General features: G+C 37.5%; 1 protein-coding gene and 1 pseudogene across 9 annotated transcripts; both read left to right on the top strand.

Annotated features, from left to right (window-relative positions):
• Positions 1–784: 784 nt before the first annotated feature.
• On the top strand, positions 785–2,216 carry LOC147167070 (ammonium transporter Rh type B-A pseudogene; annotated as a pseudogene).
• Positions 2,217–8,632: 6,416 nt separating this feature from the next.
• On the top strand, positions 8,633–17,180 carry arfgap1 (ADP-ribosylation factor GTPase activating protein 1). Of its 9 annotated transcripts, XM_086087143.1 has the most exons (14): positions 8,633–8,844; positions 9,847–9,912; positions 10,709–10,818; positions 11,029–11,200; positions 11,871–11,971; positions 12,049–12,135; positions 12,220–12,334; positions 13,415–13,471; positions 13,595–13,627; positions 14,447–14,476; positions 15,126–15,182; positions 15,884–15,943; positions 16,381–16,436; positions 16,512–17,180. In XM_086087143.1, exons 2-14 carry the CDS (start codon positions 9,853–9,855, stop codon positions 16,849–16,851), a joined length of 1,278 nt encoding a protein of 425 aa, XP_085943269.1. In that variant the 5' UTR covers positions 8,633–8,844; positions 9,847–9,852; the 3' UTR covers positions 16,852–17,180. The 9 variants fall into 9 exon arrangements, with proteins under 9 accessions (XP_085943269.1, XP_085943270.1, XP_085943271.1 ...); XM_086087144.1 differs by lacking the exon at positions 14,447–14,476 and having other exon boundaries at positions 16,512–17,179; XM_086087145.1 differs by lacking the exon at positions 15,884–15,943 and having other exon boundaries at positions 16,387–16,436; positions 16,512–17,179.
• Positions 17,181–19,506: the final 2,326 nt, after the last annotated feature.

Raw genomic sequence — 19,506 nt, 5'->3', positions numbered from 1 at the left:
TCTCATCCTGTTAATAGAATTTGTTTAATGATTAATTTTTTATAGCTCTTGATTCACCCTTTGTATTCTACTTATCATGATAGTTAGTTTATATAATTCATATTACATAGCCTACTCTTGAGGCTCATCACTCGCATTTTGAGTAACTGCGACAGATTAAAATTTTGTACAGGTATGTTTTCAATGTTTTTCAATTACGCTTATTCTTGATTTTGTCTGTTCTTAGCGCTCTTTTCAGTCCCCCGCTGTCACAAGTGTTTTCTCATCGTTTCCTGACCGTTTTATCAAGATCAGTCACTCTGACGTATCTGTGAGTGTTAATGTTTTTTTAAGTTATATATATATATATATATATATATATATATATAATTTAATTAATAATTTTAATTAACTGTGTTAATGGTGACCATGTTTTCTTGTTTTTGGAAAGCACTTTTTGTGAAGTAATATTGTCTTTATTTTTTATTTTTTTAAGTATCATACTGAATAAGTAAATTTTGATCATTTGATTGACTTAGATTAAAACTGCTGTGTAATGAAAATGATAATTTCTGTATTACCTTTTTTGTTGTGACAAATAAGGAGAATAGAAAATGTTCCGCTTATGAGGGATTAAAGTGCAGTCCCATGGGTTGATACAATGTTAAATAACCTGTCACCTGCATGGACCAGTGCTCTTTAACCATTGTCATTAGCTTTCCTTATCTGATAAAATTGAGCATAAAAGGAAGTATTAGTGCAACAGAGCCAGTGTGAGACCAGACCGTCGTTAGTGCATGTCACCATGAATGCGTCAACAAGTTTACGAGTGCGTTTGCCAGCATTGGTGTTGGTCTTACAAGTCATCATGCTGACTCTATATGCCATCTTTGTCACTTATGATGACAACGCCAATGCCAAGCTGCAAAACAATGAGACCAACCCGATGGACAACAGCGTGTATCGCGACTATCCTTTCTTCGCTGACGTCCAAGTGATGATCTTCGTGGGCTTCGGCTGCCTGCTGGCCTTCGGCCGATTCTACGGCTTCAGCGGGATGGTCTTCAACTTTCTGACGGCCACCTTTGCAATCCAGTGGGCTATCATCATCCAAGGCTTCTTCCAGTTTTACCACGATGGTAAAATTTACCTGGGCGTCATCAACCTGCTGTATGCAGAGTTTGCGTGCGCCGTGGTGCTCATCTCCTTCGGGGCCGTGCTTGGGAAGACCAGCCCGGTGCAGCTCCTGGTGATGGCTTTGCTGGAGATCCCTGTGTTTTCTGTGACGGAGTGGGCTGTATTGAAATACATCAGAATAAACGATGCTGGTGGCAGCATTCTTATTCATTTGTTTGCCTGCTACTTTGGTCTGGGCGTGACATTTGTGCTTTATCGGCCAGCCCTCAATAACGGCCACTCCAAAGAAATCACCAGTTACCATTCGGACATCCTCTCTACCATGGGAACCTTGTTCCTCTGGGTGTTCTGGCCCTCATTCAACTCGGCGCTCACCTTAAAAGGTGACGATCAACACAGAGCCATCCTGCACACTTTTATCGGTCTGAGCTCATCCACTCTCACCGCATTCGCACTTTCGGCAGTGTTCAATAAGAGAGGCAAGCTCACGATGGCCGACATCCAGAACGTGACTTTGGCAGGTGGTGTGACAGTTGGAGCGTCAGTGGACATGATGATTTCTCCTTCAGCTGCCTACGCGTTGGGCATCATGGGCTGCACTGCTTGTTTTTTTGGATACAAGTACCTCAGCCCCTTTTTAGCACGACGCATGAAGATCCAGGACCAGTGCGGCATTCACAATCTGCACGGACTCACGGGCCTCATCTCATCCACAGCTGGAATCTGCGCCATCCTGCTCGCCACTGAGGAAACCTACGGACCCAGCATGTACCAGATTTTTTCCCACCGCGCTCCACCTGAGGGAGATCCAAAGCTGCTGGAGCTTCAGATGCTAATCCCCGGGTTGAAGCCAGGCTTGGGGCGTACGGCCCAAGAGCAGGCTCTGTACCAAGTGGCGGCCATCTTTTCCACCATTGCAGTTTCTACTGTTGGCGGGCTGCTGACTGGTTTGGTCTTGAAGTTGCCATGCATGGCTTCCCCATCTGATGAGGACTGTTTTGATGATGAGGTGTTCTTTGATATGCCGTCAGATTTTCATCAAGTGGAAGAAGTCAAGGACTCAATAAACCTGCAGTGATGTTGATGTCCATAAAAATTAATCAGCTCCATAAAGTCAAAGGTCTGACCAGCCACGTCAATGCTTCACTGCTATTGTTTGTATAAATGTGAGTTATGATCTTCTGATCTGTGATTGTTGTACGTTATCAATCATAATGATTGTTATTTATAAAAGTGAAGCTGCAGAATCCGTTTTTTTTTTTAAACACCTATATTTCAAACAACATGCCATATTTTTCTGGTATTAGCCATCAATTTTTAAAGTGCACATAATTTTAGATGAACTAAAATGATCTTTCTTGAAAATGTATACAGTAAAATCATAGAGCAATGTAGAGCAGCGGTTCTCAAATGGAGGTACGCAAGATTTTAAAATAAATTTAAAAAGCAGCATACATGCAAAAGTCCTTTAAAAAGTCATGATTACATTATGTAAATATTTCAGGGAAATCTATGTTAATAAAATGACATTTATATTCAGTAGGCAATTCAATTTCATTGTCCTAAAAACCCAGTCTCCTCAAACTAAATCGACCCAATCTGCCACCATCTAGGATCACCTGTCAATCATTTGAAAATTTGATTTAAAATGAATCATTTTTAGTCTTTTAATTTCCAAATAGTTCAAGAGAGACCACTGTACAAATGAAGTTCCAAAGTTTAATAAATCAGACAACATTGGCACCGCACTCCCCCCCCCACCCAACCCTATTTTTTTTTTTCACTGCGTAGTGATACTTGGCTGAAAAAAATACTTCACAGGGGGTACATCACTGAAAAAAAGGTTGAGAACTACTGAAGTAGAATACACACAGTTTGAAGATTGCGCCATTAAGTTTACACAGAAATGTCACTTAAATCATCAGTAGCCTATTTCTTTTGATTATAAGCGGCTGCTTATCATCTGCTTCTGGAAGGCGATACCACTGTGTGCGATAATAACACATACTTTGGCCCCACCTGACCTACAAACACAAACTGAATGTTCAAAAAGTGTACTCTCACATAACTAAAGTAGTTGAATGGATTAGTTGTAGAACAATCAGTGAGATTTTAACAAAGGCCTAAAGGCCTGCAGTCTATCAAGACCAGTTTATAGTTAGTTACATTTACTTCAACATCTACTTTACCTCGATAAGCTTAGAGAGGATTTAGTATTCTAACAAGCTACTACCGCTATTACAACTAAGTTGACACAATTTGGAGAGAATCATCGAAGCAATCATTTGAAAACATATTGGAAATACTTAAAGAGATGAATTGAAATAAATTGTTGCATATTGATATTTATGTGTGGAAAAAAATTATCATTGATGATATTATTGTGTATGTCAATGTCTTCACATAGTTGAAGTTCAATAAATATAGATTATAACATTGAATTATTAATAATTAATAATAAAGGTAATTTGAGGTAATGTGTCAAATTTCAATATTTTGATCAGAATAGAACATAGATGACAGGTCAAAAGTTTAAACTGAGAAAATGTATAATTTTAAATGGAAAATGTGTAGATTGTAAATTTCATGGTGCCAACACATCTAAAAAAAAGTTGGGACAGGTAGCAATAAGAGGCTGTAAAAGTAAATTGCACTTGCAGGGTTTCTCAGAAGCGAAGATTGGTCGAGAATCACCAATTCCTCCAATGTTGCGCAGAAAGATAGTGGAGAAATATCAGAAAGGTGTTTACCAGCGAAAATTTGCAAAAAGGTTGAAGTAATCATCATCTACAGTGCATAACATCGTCCAAAGATTCAGAGAATCTGGAACAATCTCTGTCTGTATCTTTTCCACATACTAAGGCGCCAAAAGCACTTCACACTGACTTTGCATCAATTGGGGGTTCAGTATCTTCAAGGACACTTCGACATTGTCACAAGGACCACACAACGTCCGTGTTGCGAGACGATCACTCTGAGCTTGGCAGCCCCATATAATTAAGGTTGTGAAAACATTGTTTCTGCTGATAATTATTGCCCTATCTCATTATCATTCAAAATATTGCAGCGTAATGGAGAAATACAAGGGTACATGTCACGTGTGTAATTCATCAACCATGTTAAACATTGGATACTCTGCAAGATGATGGCAACAGCACTATTGTCACAAGATTGTTCCTAGTAAAGTTGCAGTATCAGGCTTAACATATCCATTAAGGAACATTCGATTTATTCAAGGTGGTACAACTTTTTAAAACACTTACCAAATAGATAAGCGTATCAGTAAACTGAACACCGTTGCTTATATGATTAGACTTTGTGCTTTAGTTCATAGGAGACATGTGCTAAAATCCAACATTGCACGAATTTCAGCATCCCTAAAGTAAGTAGTTTTATTAAGATTTTCTTCTAGTTACCTTAATAACTTTTTAAAGATGCGTGATTTTTAGTAATTTTGTGTTGATTGAGCTGTGAAGTGGAATTGTAAATAAGTGAGATCATAATAGACATTACATAATCAGCTTAATAAAATATTGCATTGACAGATTCAGAATCAAAATGCACTTGTTGAACTATACATATAATGTATGACCTGCTACTGGCATGAACATGATTTTATAATTTTATCATTTATAGTCTTCATTAATTATTTGCATAGTATCAAAAAGCATATCGACGCCTTCTTAAAATAATCGCCTAAGTGATTTTTCAGGAAACACCAAAAATTCAACCATTTGCATCATGAGGAGATGATTTAGGCAAAAAAAAAAATGTTTTTGCAAAAAAAAAAAAAAGACAGGCAATTATTTTAAGAAGGTGACAATATAGGCCTATTGAATAACATACTGTATGTGACTCATTCTATGCTGAAGGTCAAATGGGACCAATTGCAAAATGTTGAAACCATAAACATCTGCAATAAAGATATACATATATATATATGAGATATATACTTTATTAATGTGGTAAGGGAAATATTCGTAACCAACGAAAAAACTTGTCTGTTATGACATCATGTATTTTACTGGACATTTTAGTGTGCACTGTGGAGTAAGATTAGCATAGAAACTATTCTATGACAAGACGTGGACCTGGCTGGTCCATTGATAAAGACTGCTAAAGTATAGAATGTGGAGTCTCATTAATGACAGATACTGTAGTCCATATAAAAGCCATCAAAACGAGTTTATTAGCTGTTATTATTGAGTTCAGTACCGATTGTGTGGTATCAGTGACAGTTGAATTACATACTTAGACTGTTAAAGGGACATTATTTATTATTATTATTATTATTATTATTATTAATTAATTAATTAAATAAACAAATAAATAAATAAATACAAATACAAAGCAGTATACAGTATAGTTGAGTCTCTAAAACGACTGTATTGTAAACGATGATCAACAGCGCCATCTGGTGATTGGAGGTTAACGTTTCAAACCTGTCACCGCTCCTTTCAAATACTGCACAAGACTAGTCTGTATGATTGTCATAGTCTTCTGCACTTCTGCCCAATGTAGACTCTACATTGTTAGTTTTGGTGGTCTTGGTTGGCATAGAACTATAACGGTACACATCAGACACGGTGGTCGCGGAATTAATGTGTCCAATGTTTTCTCTCAACTCATCTGATTGAAGCACAACCGAGTAGCCTCTCGAATATGAGAGCTGCAAGCAGACTTGGTCTTCGGGGCCTTTAGGCTCATGCTGGCATAACATGGCTGTTTCTGACTGAAAAGAGAAAGAAATGCAGCAGTGGAGTGCAGCAAGTAAATCCATGTTTGCTGAAGGTCAATGGTGCTTGACTTAAAAATGTATAAAAGAGAATCAGAGAATTATAATATACTTTGAGCAATCCCTGCTGTATACATTCCATATGCTGTTTGCTTTTCCTCTTTGCAAGAACATCATAATCTTGAACCTTATTTAATTCACAGAATCGTATTTGTTGGAAATTTACTGGCCAAATAAAATTCACAGCCAAATTAGATCAATGTTTGTGCTTTGATAAAAAGCCTGCTGATTGTTCTTTTGTTAATCCAATCAATGACAACTTGTGTGTCAGTCTAAGTCACTTTTTCAACAGTCTATCTGTAGGTCAGGTGCCAAAGCATACATTATTATCTCACACAGTCAGTGGTGTTACTTTCCAGAAGCAGATAAGCAACTGCTTTTCCTCAAAGAAAAAAAGCTACTGATGTTTAAAGTGACATTTCTGTGTAAAATTAGTCACGTAAACCTTTGTGTGCATATTTAAACTACACTGCTCTTCTGCTTAGTTTTATTGTACATATTCAATAATGAAAGCTGATCACGTAGTAGTTCATCTTAAATTTGTGTTTAGTATAATTAGACAGGCCACAGCAAATTTGAATCAGATGGCTTTATGCGTCCCTAAATGTTTTTTTTTAACACTCATTTCAAAATGGTCTTTACTTTTAATGTAGCACATCGGGTTTTTGAAATATTTTCATTTTTTGTTTTTAAGTTTGACCTATAAAAGCTTGCGCAATATGTATTACCGTGTGTTGTAATTCATAGCTATGACGTTTCAGAAGAAAAAATCGACCTGTTGCTCAATCTATTATGATGCGCTAGAGAAAAAATGAGGGCAGATTTGGAATCAGAGCAAATTAAATCTTTGGAAACGTTTACCTGTGTCTTTGATTTAAAACAAATGTAAAAAATTCATGACTAGTGTTCTTGATGAGTAGTACCATGAAGATATGTTTAAAAAAAAAAGGAGTCTGTGCCTTCATTCTTTTTTTTTAATTATCCGTAAATAAAAATAATAGTCAGAGTGATTGATAACATACAATCACAGATCAGAAGATCACACATTGAATAACTCACATTTATACAAACAATAGCAGTGAAGCATTGGCGTGGCTGGTCAGACTTTTGACTTTATGGAGCTGATTAATTTTTATGGACATCAACATCACTGCAGGTTTATTGAGTTCTTGACTTCTTCCACTCCATAAAAATCTGACAACATATCAAAGAACACCTCATCATCAAAACAGTCCTCATCAGATGGGGAAGCCATGCATGGCAACAGTAGAAATTGCAAGCAGCAGTGCGGTGGGAAAAGATCTGATACATGCTAGGTCCGTAGGTTTCCTCAGTGGCGAGCAGGATGGCGCAGATTCCAGCTGTGGATGAGATGAGGCCCGTGAGTCCGTGCAGATTGTGAATGCCGCACTGGTCCTGGATCTTCATGTGTCGTGCTAAAAAGGGGCTGAGACATTTGTATCCCGAAAAACAAGCAGCCCATGATGCCCAAAGCGTAGGCAGCTGAAGGAGAAATCATCATGTCCACTGACGCTCCAACTGTCACACCACCTGCCAAAGTCACGTTCTGGACGTCGGCCATCGTGAGCTTGCCTCTCTTCTTTTTCAAATGTTTTTTTTGTTATAGATCAGTTGTTATACTTGAAGTCAATCAAATAATCGACATTTATTTATTCAATATGTGCTTTCCTTGGAAAAAGGAAAAAACAAAGGGTTAATATTAACACACACACACACACATGCGATAAAGCAGTCGGGAAACAGCAATGTTGAGAAAACACTTGAAGCAGAGTAAGACTGAACTGAGGAAATCAAAAATGAGAGTAATCAATTTGTTTTACGTATTTAAATTGACCACCATTTGAAACAGTTATTTGCAGCGATAAGCGCAAGAGTAATAAAATATATATATAAATAACTATCAAGATAAATACAAGACAAAGGGTGAATCAAGAGATATAAAATCAGACCATAAAACAGATTACAGTACTCCATTCATCCCTTTCAATATTGTACAGAGCTAAGTAAAAGATTACCGTATATTACTGTATTTATATAAAGAAGAATAACAAATAATTGTTCATTTAAGACAAAAAAAAGTCTTGCTGTCTTGTTTGCTTTTAAAAACACCATTAGGCCTATATGGTATATACATTTCATTTAGCTTGATTTCACTACTCAGGTCATGGAGTGGCCATTTGGATTGCAACTTTATTGGTCACTAAATAAAGGCAAAAACCTGGGTTTGGGGGGAGTTTCTTTGAAGCTATGGAGAAGAAATTCTTGATGCCTTCAAATACATTATGATGCACCAACCGGTATATAAAATAATAATCCATTCTCATTTTTTAATTGATTATTTTTTTCCCTAACTAAACAACCGATTATCCAATAAAGTAAATGAAATATGGTAAATGTACAATTGTGAATTTACAATTCATACTTAGTCTATAGTTTAAATGACAGTTTATAAGACTATTGGATTGTTTCATGTTGCGCATTGAAGTGTATGCAAACAAAACACGCACGTGCGCTCACACGCACGCGCACACATGGTGGCAAGTCACACCTTATTTATGTATTCTTATAGTTTTAACGGTGTTTGGTAATACGTGGTCCTGACTGCGAAAAAAAATGGCCCTTGGTCTATCTATCCTCACACTGACAACCGAGGACCGACAGAAAAAAAAGAAGAAGAAAAAAAAACACGGAAATCCCATAATGCATTTCACTGCCCACGTATGCAAACAGGAACATGGCTGCCGGTGTTTGACACAGCAGCAGTCCATTTTCTTTATTTCTGTCCGCCTGACAGCCCTCTAAAGTCACTTCTTCACACTTGCGTCACGTCTGCGACTGAAGTAGAACATTTGTGGCGTATTTTACCACATCTTCTGACAACAGTATTTTTTTGTTGCTCGCCAAGCAAACAGGTAAGAGTTAGTTCGCTAGATAGCTCGGCGGCTAATTTAGCCTTATCGGTGTTAGTCATCGTGTCAAATCAGAAACATTATTGACTATCCATTTATTAAGCAAAGACAAGTGACATCCTTGCCGCTGTGCGGTAATCTTTGAAGACACTGTTTAAATCGGTCAACCCATGCTCATTCGTGAGTTCCCACCTTTTTCTGTTCTTAGTAATACTTGTACTGTATAAATATGACACTTCATAGCATAATACTATTGTCTCATGATGATAGGCAGTGGTTTTTGCCGTGACCAGCAACTCTTCTGCTAGTGTTATATTGCCGTGAACGGCTCTGATTGGTCAATCGCCGGAGCAGTCTTACCTGGCGAGAACGGCAATTTAACAACATTATAGTAGGTTGGCAGTGAATGGGTTTCTTTCGCGTAGTTGGTTACAGTCTCGCATCTCCCCCTCTGTCTCTTTTCATTAAGTTTTCATTTTGTTTTGCCACATAACATAGGCCCTTATTAGCATCACCGGCCTAGTCATAACCCTCAGAATAACTTCAATGTTTCAATAAACACGTCAAACAACAACTCGTTTACAACCCCCGACTGGCTGAAATAAATCATAAACATAGCAAAAATAATAACAATACAATTTGTAGAGAGCATTATTTGAGGCCGACCGACCCCTGACCTAGCAAGCGCTCCACCCACTACGCCACGAGCTGGTACACATTCACTGCACGCAGTTAATATCAGATCAAGTGCATGATCCACCGGCGCGAAATTTGTATTTGTATTTTTAGCAAGATTCATGGCAAAAATAACTGAAGGTGATGAGTTGCCTGTCATGGCAAAAAATAACCACGGTCTAATAAATAATATCCTTCATCACTCTTGGTTGCAAAATTTTATGGCTTTGAGAAGCTGACTACTGGCTATACTAGCAAACAAAATGTAATTATGTAGATGATACATTGAGATTGAAACTTCTTAATTTTTTTTCCCCCAATTGTTTTCAGTGAATCATGGCAAGTCCAAGAACAAGACGAGTTTTGAAGGAAGTTAGAACACAAGATGAAAATAATGTAAGTCCACAGAGAAACCTGATATTGTTTAATATTTGCATCCTACGGTTCCTGTATTTGTGCTAATCTTTAAAAAAAAAAAAACTAAATGAATGCAGTGGTGGTCTTAATGGTGACAAAGTGCTAGAAAGCTGAGTAAATATAAACATTTCTACATTTGGAGGTTTTCTGTGTAAAAGTGTTCGTACAGTGGATTTAACAGATCTGTTTTTAATAAGCCCATTATTATTTTATAGCTCTAAAACCTGACATTTGTGTTTGTGTAGACATTTTATATCCACTTTAGTGTTTAACCCCAAATTTATTTATTTATTTTTGTTTACACTTTCCGTGTGGCTTCGTTCATTGAGAGCAAGCAGTCTGGTGGTCATCACTTGCATGAAGGCCAGGTTGAAATGCTGAAGCCACACAAACATATGCATATATTGAAATTGTGTGATACGTGTCTGATGTTGTGGCAGAAGTTATAATATATGGAGGGCCCTTCGACTGCATAACCAAATGAATGGCAACTGAATGTAATAAGCATTTCAGACATAGCAAAGGTTGTTCACATGTCATCGAGCAGGCAGAAGCCACAGACCATGTAAACTGGGAATTTTCTAATATCCTTTGGTTTGTTACTATTAAAAACAAAGAAAAAGCCACCCTTCTTCCCCCAGGGAACCAAACCAGTTAATACTGGGCTCATGATTAAAAATACTAATGTGTCTGCAGTTGCTAAGCATACTTTATAACCACACTAAAAGTAAATACTCTATTCCTGATATAATGCGTTTTATTTTATTCCTCACAGCTGTGCTTTGAGTGTGGGGCATTCAACCCTCAGTGGGTGAGCGTGACCTATGGAATCTGGATATGTCTGGAATGCTCTGGAAAACACAGAGGTTTGGGGGTTCATCTCAGGTATAACAATTTTTTTGTAATGTGTTGTGCTCCCAACTTTGAACTCAATGATTCAACACCCTTGAATTGACACACCCTTAAAATGATGCATGTTCACGTAACCGTTAATAACATCATAATAGAATGTGAATTATTACCAAAGACCTGTTCCTATTTTTTTTCTAAAATATTACTTAAATTACTGGTGAAACATTTCTGTTATGTTTGCAGTTTTGTACGTTCTGTCACTATGGACAAGTGGAAAGATGTTGAGCTTGAAAAGATGAAAGCAGGAGGGAATGGCAAATTTCGTTTGTTTCTCGAACTCCAAGATGATTACAATCCCAACTGGACCTTACAGGAGAAGTATAACAGCCGGGCTGCTGCGCTTTTTAGGGACAAGGTGAGCTGTGCAAGAAACTATGGCCTGGTGAAGGTTCACCCTAACTATACTAACTGCTTAGTACAGTTAAGCCCAAAATGATTCTTACTCTGGCCAGATTTTGGGTTAATGTACAGTTTTGTTTGTATAATTTGCATGGATCAGTGGTAGAGTGATCCAGAGATTGTGGCTTTGTTCCCCAGCCCTTGAGAGCATGCAGAAGTGTCCTTGAGCAAGACACTGAACCTCCAGTTGCTCCTGATGCTGCTCCATAAGTCAGTGAATGCAAAGTCAGTGTGAAGCGCTTTGAGTGCCTGAGCATGTGGAAAAAGCGGTGAAAGGCATACCATATTTACACCATTTTACACTTAAAAAAATAAAATCATTACATAAACATGATTTTAGCTTAATGACTATGATGTAACTAAAAAATATGCTTTACATACTTTGAACTGTGAGGCCTTAATAGGTGGAATAAAGCGAAATACCTTTATTTTACCAATAAAATCTTTTGTCAAATTCTTGTGACATTTCCAGCCTGGCGATGACCATTCACATACTTGAACTAAAAGCTTGGCCGTGGTATGAATCATTTTGGTCTTAACGACGAATAATAATTAATATTTGAAGTCACCATATTAAACATAGAAGTCCACATTCTCTTGTTCATCTTTGATATCGTATGCATCAGGTTGCCACTGAAGCAGAGGGGAAGGAGTGGTCTATTGAAACATCATCTGCCAAAAATTGGACGTCACCCCAACCCAAAAGCAGCCTTTCATCCGCACATCGGTAAGACTGAAGGGAAGTTTAATACCTGTATATGATCCAGCAAATGACTAGTCGATAACTCTGAATGTGCGCTACAGATCCGGCGGATCTGGAGCCAACTCTGCCGCAACTGGTGATAAAGCATTTGAAGACTGGTTGAGTGATGATGTCAACTCTTATCAGAGGTAATAACTTAATCTTCCTATCAATGATTGTTCTATTTTTCTTTGTTTTATGTTGTTTACTACTTTGTTTAAATTCTTCTTCAGTGGAGGTGGTTACAGTGGGAATCAAGAGAACCGCTATGTTGGCTTTGGCAACACGGTGACCCCAGAGAAGAAGGAGGATGACTTCATAAACAATGCTATGTCCTCCATTTATTCAGTAAGACACAACAATAATAATAATAATGATAATAATAATAACCGCGAGGGTTACAAAATACCAAGTTGAAATCTGGTGCGGGATAGCTTTTCTCCAGCTATGGGTCAAATAGCTTCTTCACCAATATAAGAAGTAAAAATGTAAGGCATCCATACTGCATCGCTCGTTACGCGAGTAAACAAGGAGTGTGTCAACATCTCTTGAATGCATATAACCAAGCAATAGAACACCCAGAAAATCTGCCTTTGATTTTAACCGAAAGAAGCTACACCCATATCACAAAGAATGATATATTGCCGGAAGAACAGAGAGGTTGTGCCAGGGATTCATATGGATGCAAAGATCAGCTCCTAATAAATTAAATGATGATAGAAGATTGCAAGAAGAAGAACTTGAGTATGACTTGGATAGACTACAGAAAAGCCTATGACAGTGTTCCTTACAGTTGGATACTGAAGACCTTACAGATTTAATGAAAAACTAATCAAGTTGGTGAAGACCTCAATGAACAACTGGAAAACCACGGTAAAGCTGTCTTACAATGAAGGATGTATCACAACTGATCAGATTAAGATCAAAAGAGGGATCTTTCAAGCAGATTCATTCTCACCTCTCACCTCGCTATTTTGTCTAGCCCTTGTGCCCATAATATCAGAGATGGCTACATCTGGGTATAATTACAAGATCTCAAACACAAGTGCTCCAATCAGCAATCCGCTTTATATGGTTGATCTAAAATTGTACAGTCAAAACGAGCAAGAACATGTTGGAGAACTGAAAATAGTGAACAAAAATTCAGTGATGATATTGGTATGGAATTTGGACTTGAGAAATGTGCCAAAGCCAGTTTCAAGAAAGGTAAACTGGCCTCAACTGGAAACATAGTAATAGATGGTGATCACCCAAGTAGATTTCAAGAAAATTTTATTAAAAATATAAAAAAACGCGTCGTGACCAGATATACCGTATGTAACATTAGTTCGCCGTTACTCACTTGAGGATCATGAGGTTAGAGGAGACGCAAGTAGCAGGGTCATTGTCTTTGTCTGTCATTTATTCTGCTGTCTTTTTGTTTTGCAGGGTTGGAGCAATTTTACTGTTGGGGCCACCAAGTTTGCTTCCATTGCAAAAGATAATGTAAGAACCCAAAATGTTAAAACTGCATTTTCAATCCAACATTTGTTTTACTGTTTTTTGTTTTCATGAAGTGGTTGCATTTTGGAGAAACGTTCCTCATAATTTTTCACATTTTTCACCCAGACAACAAAACTGGCAAATCAGGCAACTTTGAAGGTAAGAATCATATAGTTACTGGTGATGTCATTCAGGTACACAACACAAACTGATCACCTATAGCAGGGGTATCAAACATACGGCACAAGGCCCGGATTAGGCCCGCAAAGGGGTTTAATAAAAAAAAAAATTGTAGTCTGATCAATTAATCAGATGGCCACAATCAAAACATATACATTTGTAGTTTCACAAGCAATCCTCAGATGAGCAATGCAGTTTCTACATTGCGCTGGGTCTCATTATTCTACACACCACCTAAAGTTACGGTTTGTTTAAAATAATAATAATAATAAAATCAGAGACCAACATAAATGTGTTAAATATAACACACTTCAATTACTGGTAGACACATATGACAAGGATTAATGTCCTTATAACTTAATTGACTGTGCCACACAATGTATTCTGGGAACAATATATATGCAAAACAGGTAAATACAACACATCCGGAACTCATACAGGCAAAGTGTTGCCGTGTTCCATTTGCATTCATGTTATTTTATGGAACAATATAATTAGAGTTGAGCCCCGTAATGTAGGGCTGGCCCACAAATAGCGAAAATCTGCGTATAATGGACGGCAATTGTTTTTAAGTTATATACCATGATTTTACCAATCTTGCCCGCTTGGTAATATATTTTCCTCCATGTGGCCCTTGAGCTTATATGAGTTTTGACACCCCTGACCTATAGTATATATTAGTAGTCTGTTTTTAGATAGACTGTATGCTTTCTTTATTTCTTTATATTGCACACTTAAAATATAAAAGCATGATGCTTTAATCGCTGTTTAATATCTTTTTGCTTTCTCTGGACATAGTTAAGGGGCTATAAGGCGCCCCCAGAACCGGTAAAGCAAGAAATGAGTGCATGAGATTTTTTCTGCATCATGTTTGTATACATGTCGTGACATTTTAATTTTCTTGAAAAAAAGAAAATGAGAGCATGGACATTTTTCTGGCCTTATGTGTATTTTTTTTTTATTTTTATTTTTTTTAGTCATTTCATTTTTGGATTCTTCTGCTTGCAAGATGTTTTTTTTGTGCTTGCCAAGAGACTTTTCACAAATGGTTGGCTTCACTGCATCGTGTAATATGTGCTATGAGTTTATGGGTAACTTAAACAATAAATTTTTAGTCTTCCCTCATCAGTTGCTATTTTAATGGGTGAGAATTAAAGAAAAAACAACAACATGAATACTGTATACAATAGACTTCCATTACAATGTGTTATCCATTTATGCATGATAGTTTTGAGTTTTTTTGTGCTGTCGAGGTGTAACGGCGCGCACACACAAGAATATCATTTCAATATACCCTTAATTATATGTTCAAAGGGGTTTAGTCAAAAGGAATCCTAAATCTAAGCCTCTAATGTTCAACAGAGCCGTCTGAGCCATTACACCGACAAGTTCCAGTGTCATCAGTCACGTCTTGCCGAGCTGTCAATATGTAACTGTGTAATTGAAGTGATTCTTTCCCCCTCTGACTTCCAACTAGGCCTCAGAGTTAGGACACACAATAAATGAGAGTGTTATCAAACCTACCCAAGAAAAGGTAACATTGATGTTTGAAGTTGTTCAATTGGTGGTGGGTTGCAGCACTTAAAAAGGAAACATCTTCAGATGTGAATGTGCTATTTTCTACAGCGCTTGCTTATCAGCTTCACGCGAACGCACATTATAAGACAAAAGCTGTGCTTAAATTTCCAACTGTTTTAGTGGGAGTTGGAGATTGAAGTTATTTTTGCCAAATGATCATTTTCTCCGCACCTTCTGGTTCTGGAGAGCAGTTAGTCATTAGACAAGCCTACTATGCTTCCTTCTTTTGCCTTGTAATGTACAGTTGACACACTGTAAGGCACCTGCAGCATGCATTTGTCTTTTCTTTCATACTGAATGATTGTAGCCGCTTTTCTTTCAAATTAACTAACTTTGTTGAGGCAATTGAAATAAGAAAGTATAATCAGCCAAAAATGATTGCTTAATATCTGTTGTTCTACATATACAGTGGATATATATATAAAAAAAAAAAAAAAAAACACACACACACACTTGTGTTCAAATGCCAGGTTTTTGCGACATAAAAAAATGAAACTTATATAAATCATGATTTTTCTTCATCTTGTTTTATTTTTTAAACATCACAAAAACCTGGCATTTGACCACTGGGTTGTGTAGACTTTGTATATGCACTGTGATTGTACTAAAAATGTATTTCTATGGTATGTTTAAATCAGTACAATTTGGCTCATTCAGGTGAAAGATGGCAAATTGCTAGATGAAATGACAGTCGGCATCACTGAGTTGGCAAACAAGGTAGGATGGATGGCAGAGCTCTGCCACACTGAAGGGACAAAACCAGTCTTGTGAGTGTGACGCATCACCAGGACAGTAATATAGTTATTTAATCATAATTAATGGAGTGGGGTGTGCTATAATGATAGTCCTCGTTTCCACCCTCAAAAGAGACTGGTTTTGTTGAAACATGTATATACGTGTATATTAATTCTATGTGCTGCTGTTTTTCTTGCTGCCATTTTTACTCCGGTGGTGAGTATTTATGTGCACTTCTATGTTATCATAACTGCCTCTCTTCTCTCAAGACTGTAATAGTAACATTACTGTATGTTCAAATAATATTAGATATTATATGTGGAATTGATCAAATATGACACTAGTTTTCACTGAATACAAAAGATGTATCTGTAATTGTCAATCATATACACTTTAAGTACATTCACACTTTACCTTAGGTTCAGGGAGCTGGTGCCAAGTTGACCAATATCTTCTCGGGAAAAACAGAAGATGGGTAAGAATACATTTAATTAAATTTGTATGAAATGGCATACCAAATTGTTTTTACTTTGAATCGTATTGTGTTTAGGGCTGCTGGAGATAGCTACCAGAACATGGACGCCACAGAGGGATATCAGGGCAGTTCCAGTCAGCCTGTCTCAAAGGACTTCTGGGAAACGTTTGGTAGCAACAACTCCCTGAAGGCCAAGAAATCCCCAAGCAGTGACAGCTGGACCGTTGCAGATAACTCTGCAAAGAAGAGCTCTGACAGCTGGGACAATTGGGGCTCTGATGCCGCATCCAACAACAAACACAGCACAGAGGAGAGCTGGGAGGCCTGGGACAACAACTGGGAGAATGCAGATGGTAAGGCCAAAAAAAGTCCCACGAAACCTGCTGAGGAAACCTGGGGTAATGCAGACTGGTAGTCATCTCCCGAACCTCAACTTCCCCATTCTGCTTCTCTTTCACGCATCATCCCATTGGCACTGACAGGGAAGGGGCAGTTTGCCTAACACTTCCTGTCAATCCATTCAAACATTCTATACAGATGCCCAAGGTTTACATTCACCAAATGATAAAACTCTTATTGTTAAAGTGGAAGTCGGCTTTAAACATTTCTTGACAATAATAATGTCATATGTGACCTTACTAGTCTAAACATAACATCTTGATTAATTTTGCTTTTGTGGAATATGAGTTATGAAGCAAAATCCAGTCATTTTTATCCATCTCAGGGGGCGGCCATTTTGCCACTGGCTGTCGACTGAAGATGACATCAATGTTGCTCAGGCAACGACCAATCACAGCTCACCTGTTTTCTGAAGCTGAGCTGTGATTGGTTGTTACCTGCGGCCTGAGCTACATTGATGTCATCTTCAGTCGACAGCAAGTGGCAAAATGGCTGCCCCCTGAGATGAAGGAAAACAGCTGGATTTTGCTGCTTAACTCATATTCCACTTACACAATATTAAACAGAATACCATATTTAGATTAGTGGGGCTGCATAGAACATAATATTGTACAAAAAATTAAAAAGGGGTTGACTTCCCCTTTTAAATATTACATCTATATTGAGTTGGAATTGTTTTATATTATTGTAAATGATGGTCTCCAAAATAAATAAATAAATCAGTGTATATAAGATCCTGAATGATTACACCACCCCGTAAAGGGGAATAGATCTACTGGCAAATATGTCCATGTTCATATTGTATACTTGTTACATTGTGATACTGTTGCTCATTTCGCTTCAAAAAGAAAATGACGCATGAGATACAACATTTGTTGTAACTGTAAATCATTGTAAATACAGAATGAAAGACCGAGCACTCACCATAGTTTTGTCCTTGTGGTCAGGCGCACTGACTTATTCAACCCCAGGACCATATCGGCGTGCATCACATTTTAATGACCTTCAATTCCTTTGCATACTGACTTGGTGTTATGTACAATACAGTTGGAAAGAAAAAAAATCATCTATATAAATAATCAGTGGCATACAGCTGTATGCGTCATGAAAGCAGTTAAATACCCTATAAACATCTGTCAACTGAAGAAATCCGTTACTAACTTTTTGAGCAATCCTCCTTTCTTAAGATACTATAAATAATAATAATAAATCCCTTCATGCCTTTTTACATTGCATTAGAGTGAAATTGATTATTTTTGGTTGAACATTTTTATGATATACAGTACTAACAACTTGCAAGAGTTCATCCAGCCATTTGTAATTGAGGGAGAATAGGTGCTTATTTTTCATAAAATTGATGGTAGGTTGTACTTTTTGTACAAATGTTAAACACACATTTACTTACACAAAGGAAGAATATACTTTATGAAGCTTTATAAAGTGCTGTCAATACAAGTTGTTTGGGGTGTTGTCAATAGTGCACACGGAACTGCCATCGTACTTGATCAATATGGAATATTGATGTCAAACATTTTCATGTGCTGACGTCGACATTTTGGGCTGCTTCTACAAATCGTGAATGCTGAACGCTTAGATAGGTGTCGCTTTCATCACCTGTCATTTGACTGGAACCAGCAGACATGACGTTCGTAGCAACGTTTCAATATTGAAATCAAACTTGTTTAGTGTTTAGAACTAAGGGGAAGTGTGCAACCACACCTTTTATAATGTGGCCTTTGAATCTCTGCAACAATTTAAATGTGTCACAAATTAATCGATGCGGATTTGTCTACTTGCAGATTTATTTTAATTTATTATTTTTTTAAACCTATCCATATTCCCTGCAGATCACCTACCGGTATTTGCTGTTTTTGTGCTCAGCCACCATCTGGTTGCATCTTAGTCATAAGGAGGTGAATTGAGGAGTTTCATTTGCTACAAGTTTTCGCCACAAAGATGCAAATGCATTTTTCCGTGAAGAGATTTAGCAGATTTTAGCTCTTTGGAGCTGGGCACAGTCTCTATAAGTGGAGGTTCGCTGTACTTGATCTGCATCTAGACAGACAGATGATCAGTGTTGTAGTGATTTAAAAACAAACATAGTCCTAATGTTTTTGGGGCTTGCGTGGGTGGGACGTGGAAACGTGTTCTTTCCAGCAGTGTAATTTGTGTTACTCTTCAAAATATCTACCCCGCCTTTTAGTTCCCCCACCCCCAGGTATCCACCATTTTATGCTTTTGTCATTAGGTCATGTTTGATGAAGGCAACTTTATTCCATTCTGTTTCTACCTCGAAAAAGAGTTTACTAAGCAGTATGTATTTGTTGTGTCTGTATTGTTATTATGTGGATTTCATGTGACGTTCAAGCAAGACAAAATGGGACGAGAGCAACTTTGATGGGTTTCACTGTCAATACTATGATAATAAATAAATAAAACTTTGTCCTGCTGGACCAAGTGTGTTCATGTATGCTTATGTGTTGAAAGCCTTAAACTGCTCTGCTTTGTTCATACTGATGTCAGCTTGTTGTGACTCTGTGATGTGAGTTTGTGAACGAACCTCTCTTATTACGCATTTGTACATTGTCATCTGGAAACTTTACTATGAGATTTTTGCTTTTCATTTCGTGACAGCATGACGGCTATATAACATATCTGATACTCGTTAAAA

The sequence above is a fragment of the Leptonotus elevatus genome, chromosome 10, assembly GCF_054856555.1.
Source record: "Leptonotus elevatus isolate MCC_2025b chromosome 10, RoL_Lele_1.0, whole genome shotgun sequence".
NCBI classification, from domain to species: Eukaryota; Metazoa; Chordata; class Actinopteri; order Syngnathiformes; family Syngnathidae; genus Leptonotus; species Leptonotus elevatus.
The sequence above is the reverse complement of the archived record's forward strand: the minus strand, read 5'-3'. Positions and strand labels throughout refer to the sequence as shown.

Excerpts from the sequence above, each read along its gene's own strand:
- arfgap1 (XM_086087143.1), top strand. The coding sequence starts at position 9,853 with ATGGCAAGTCCAAGAACAAGACGAGTTTTGAAGGAAGTTAGAACACAA. Across the intron at positions 12,136-12,219 it reads GATGTCAACTCTTATCAGAG|TGGAGGTGGTTACAGTGGGA; the intron begins GTAATAACTTAA and ends ATTCTTCTTCAG. Across the intron at positions 15,944-16,380 it reads TCACTGAGTTGGCAAACAAG|GTTCAGGGAGCTGGTGCCAA; the intron begins GTAGGATGGATG and ends ACTTTACCTTAG.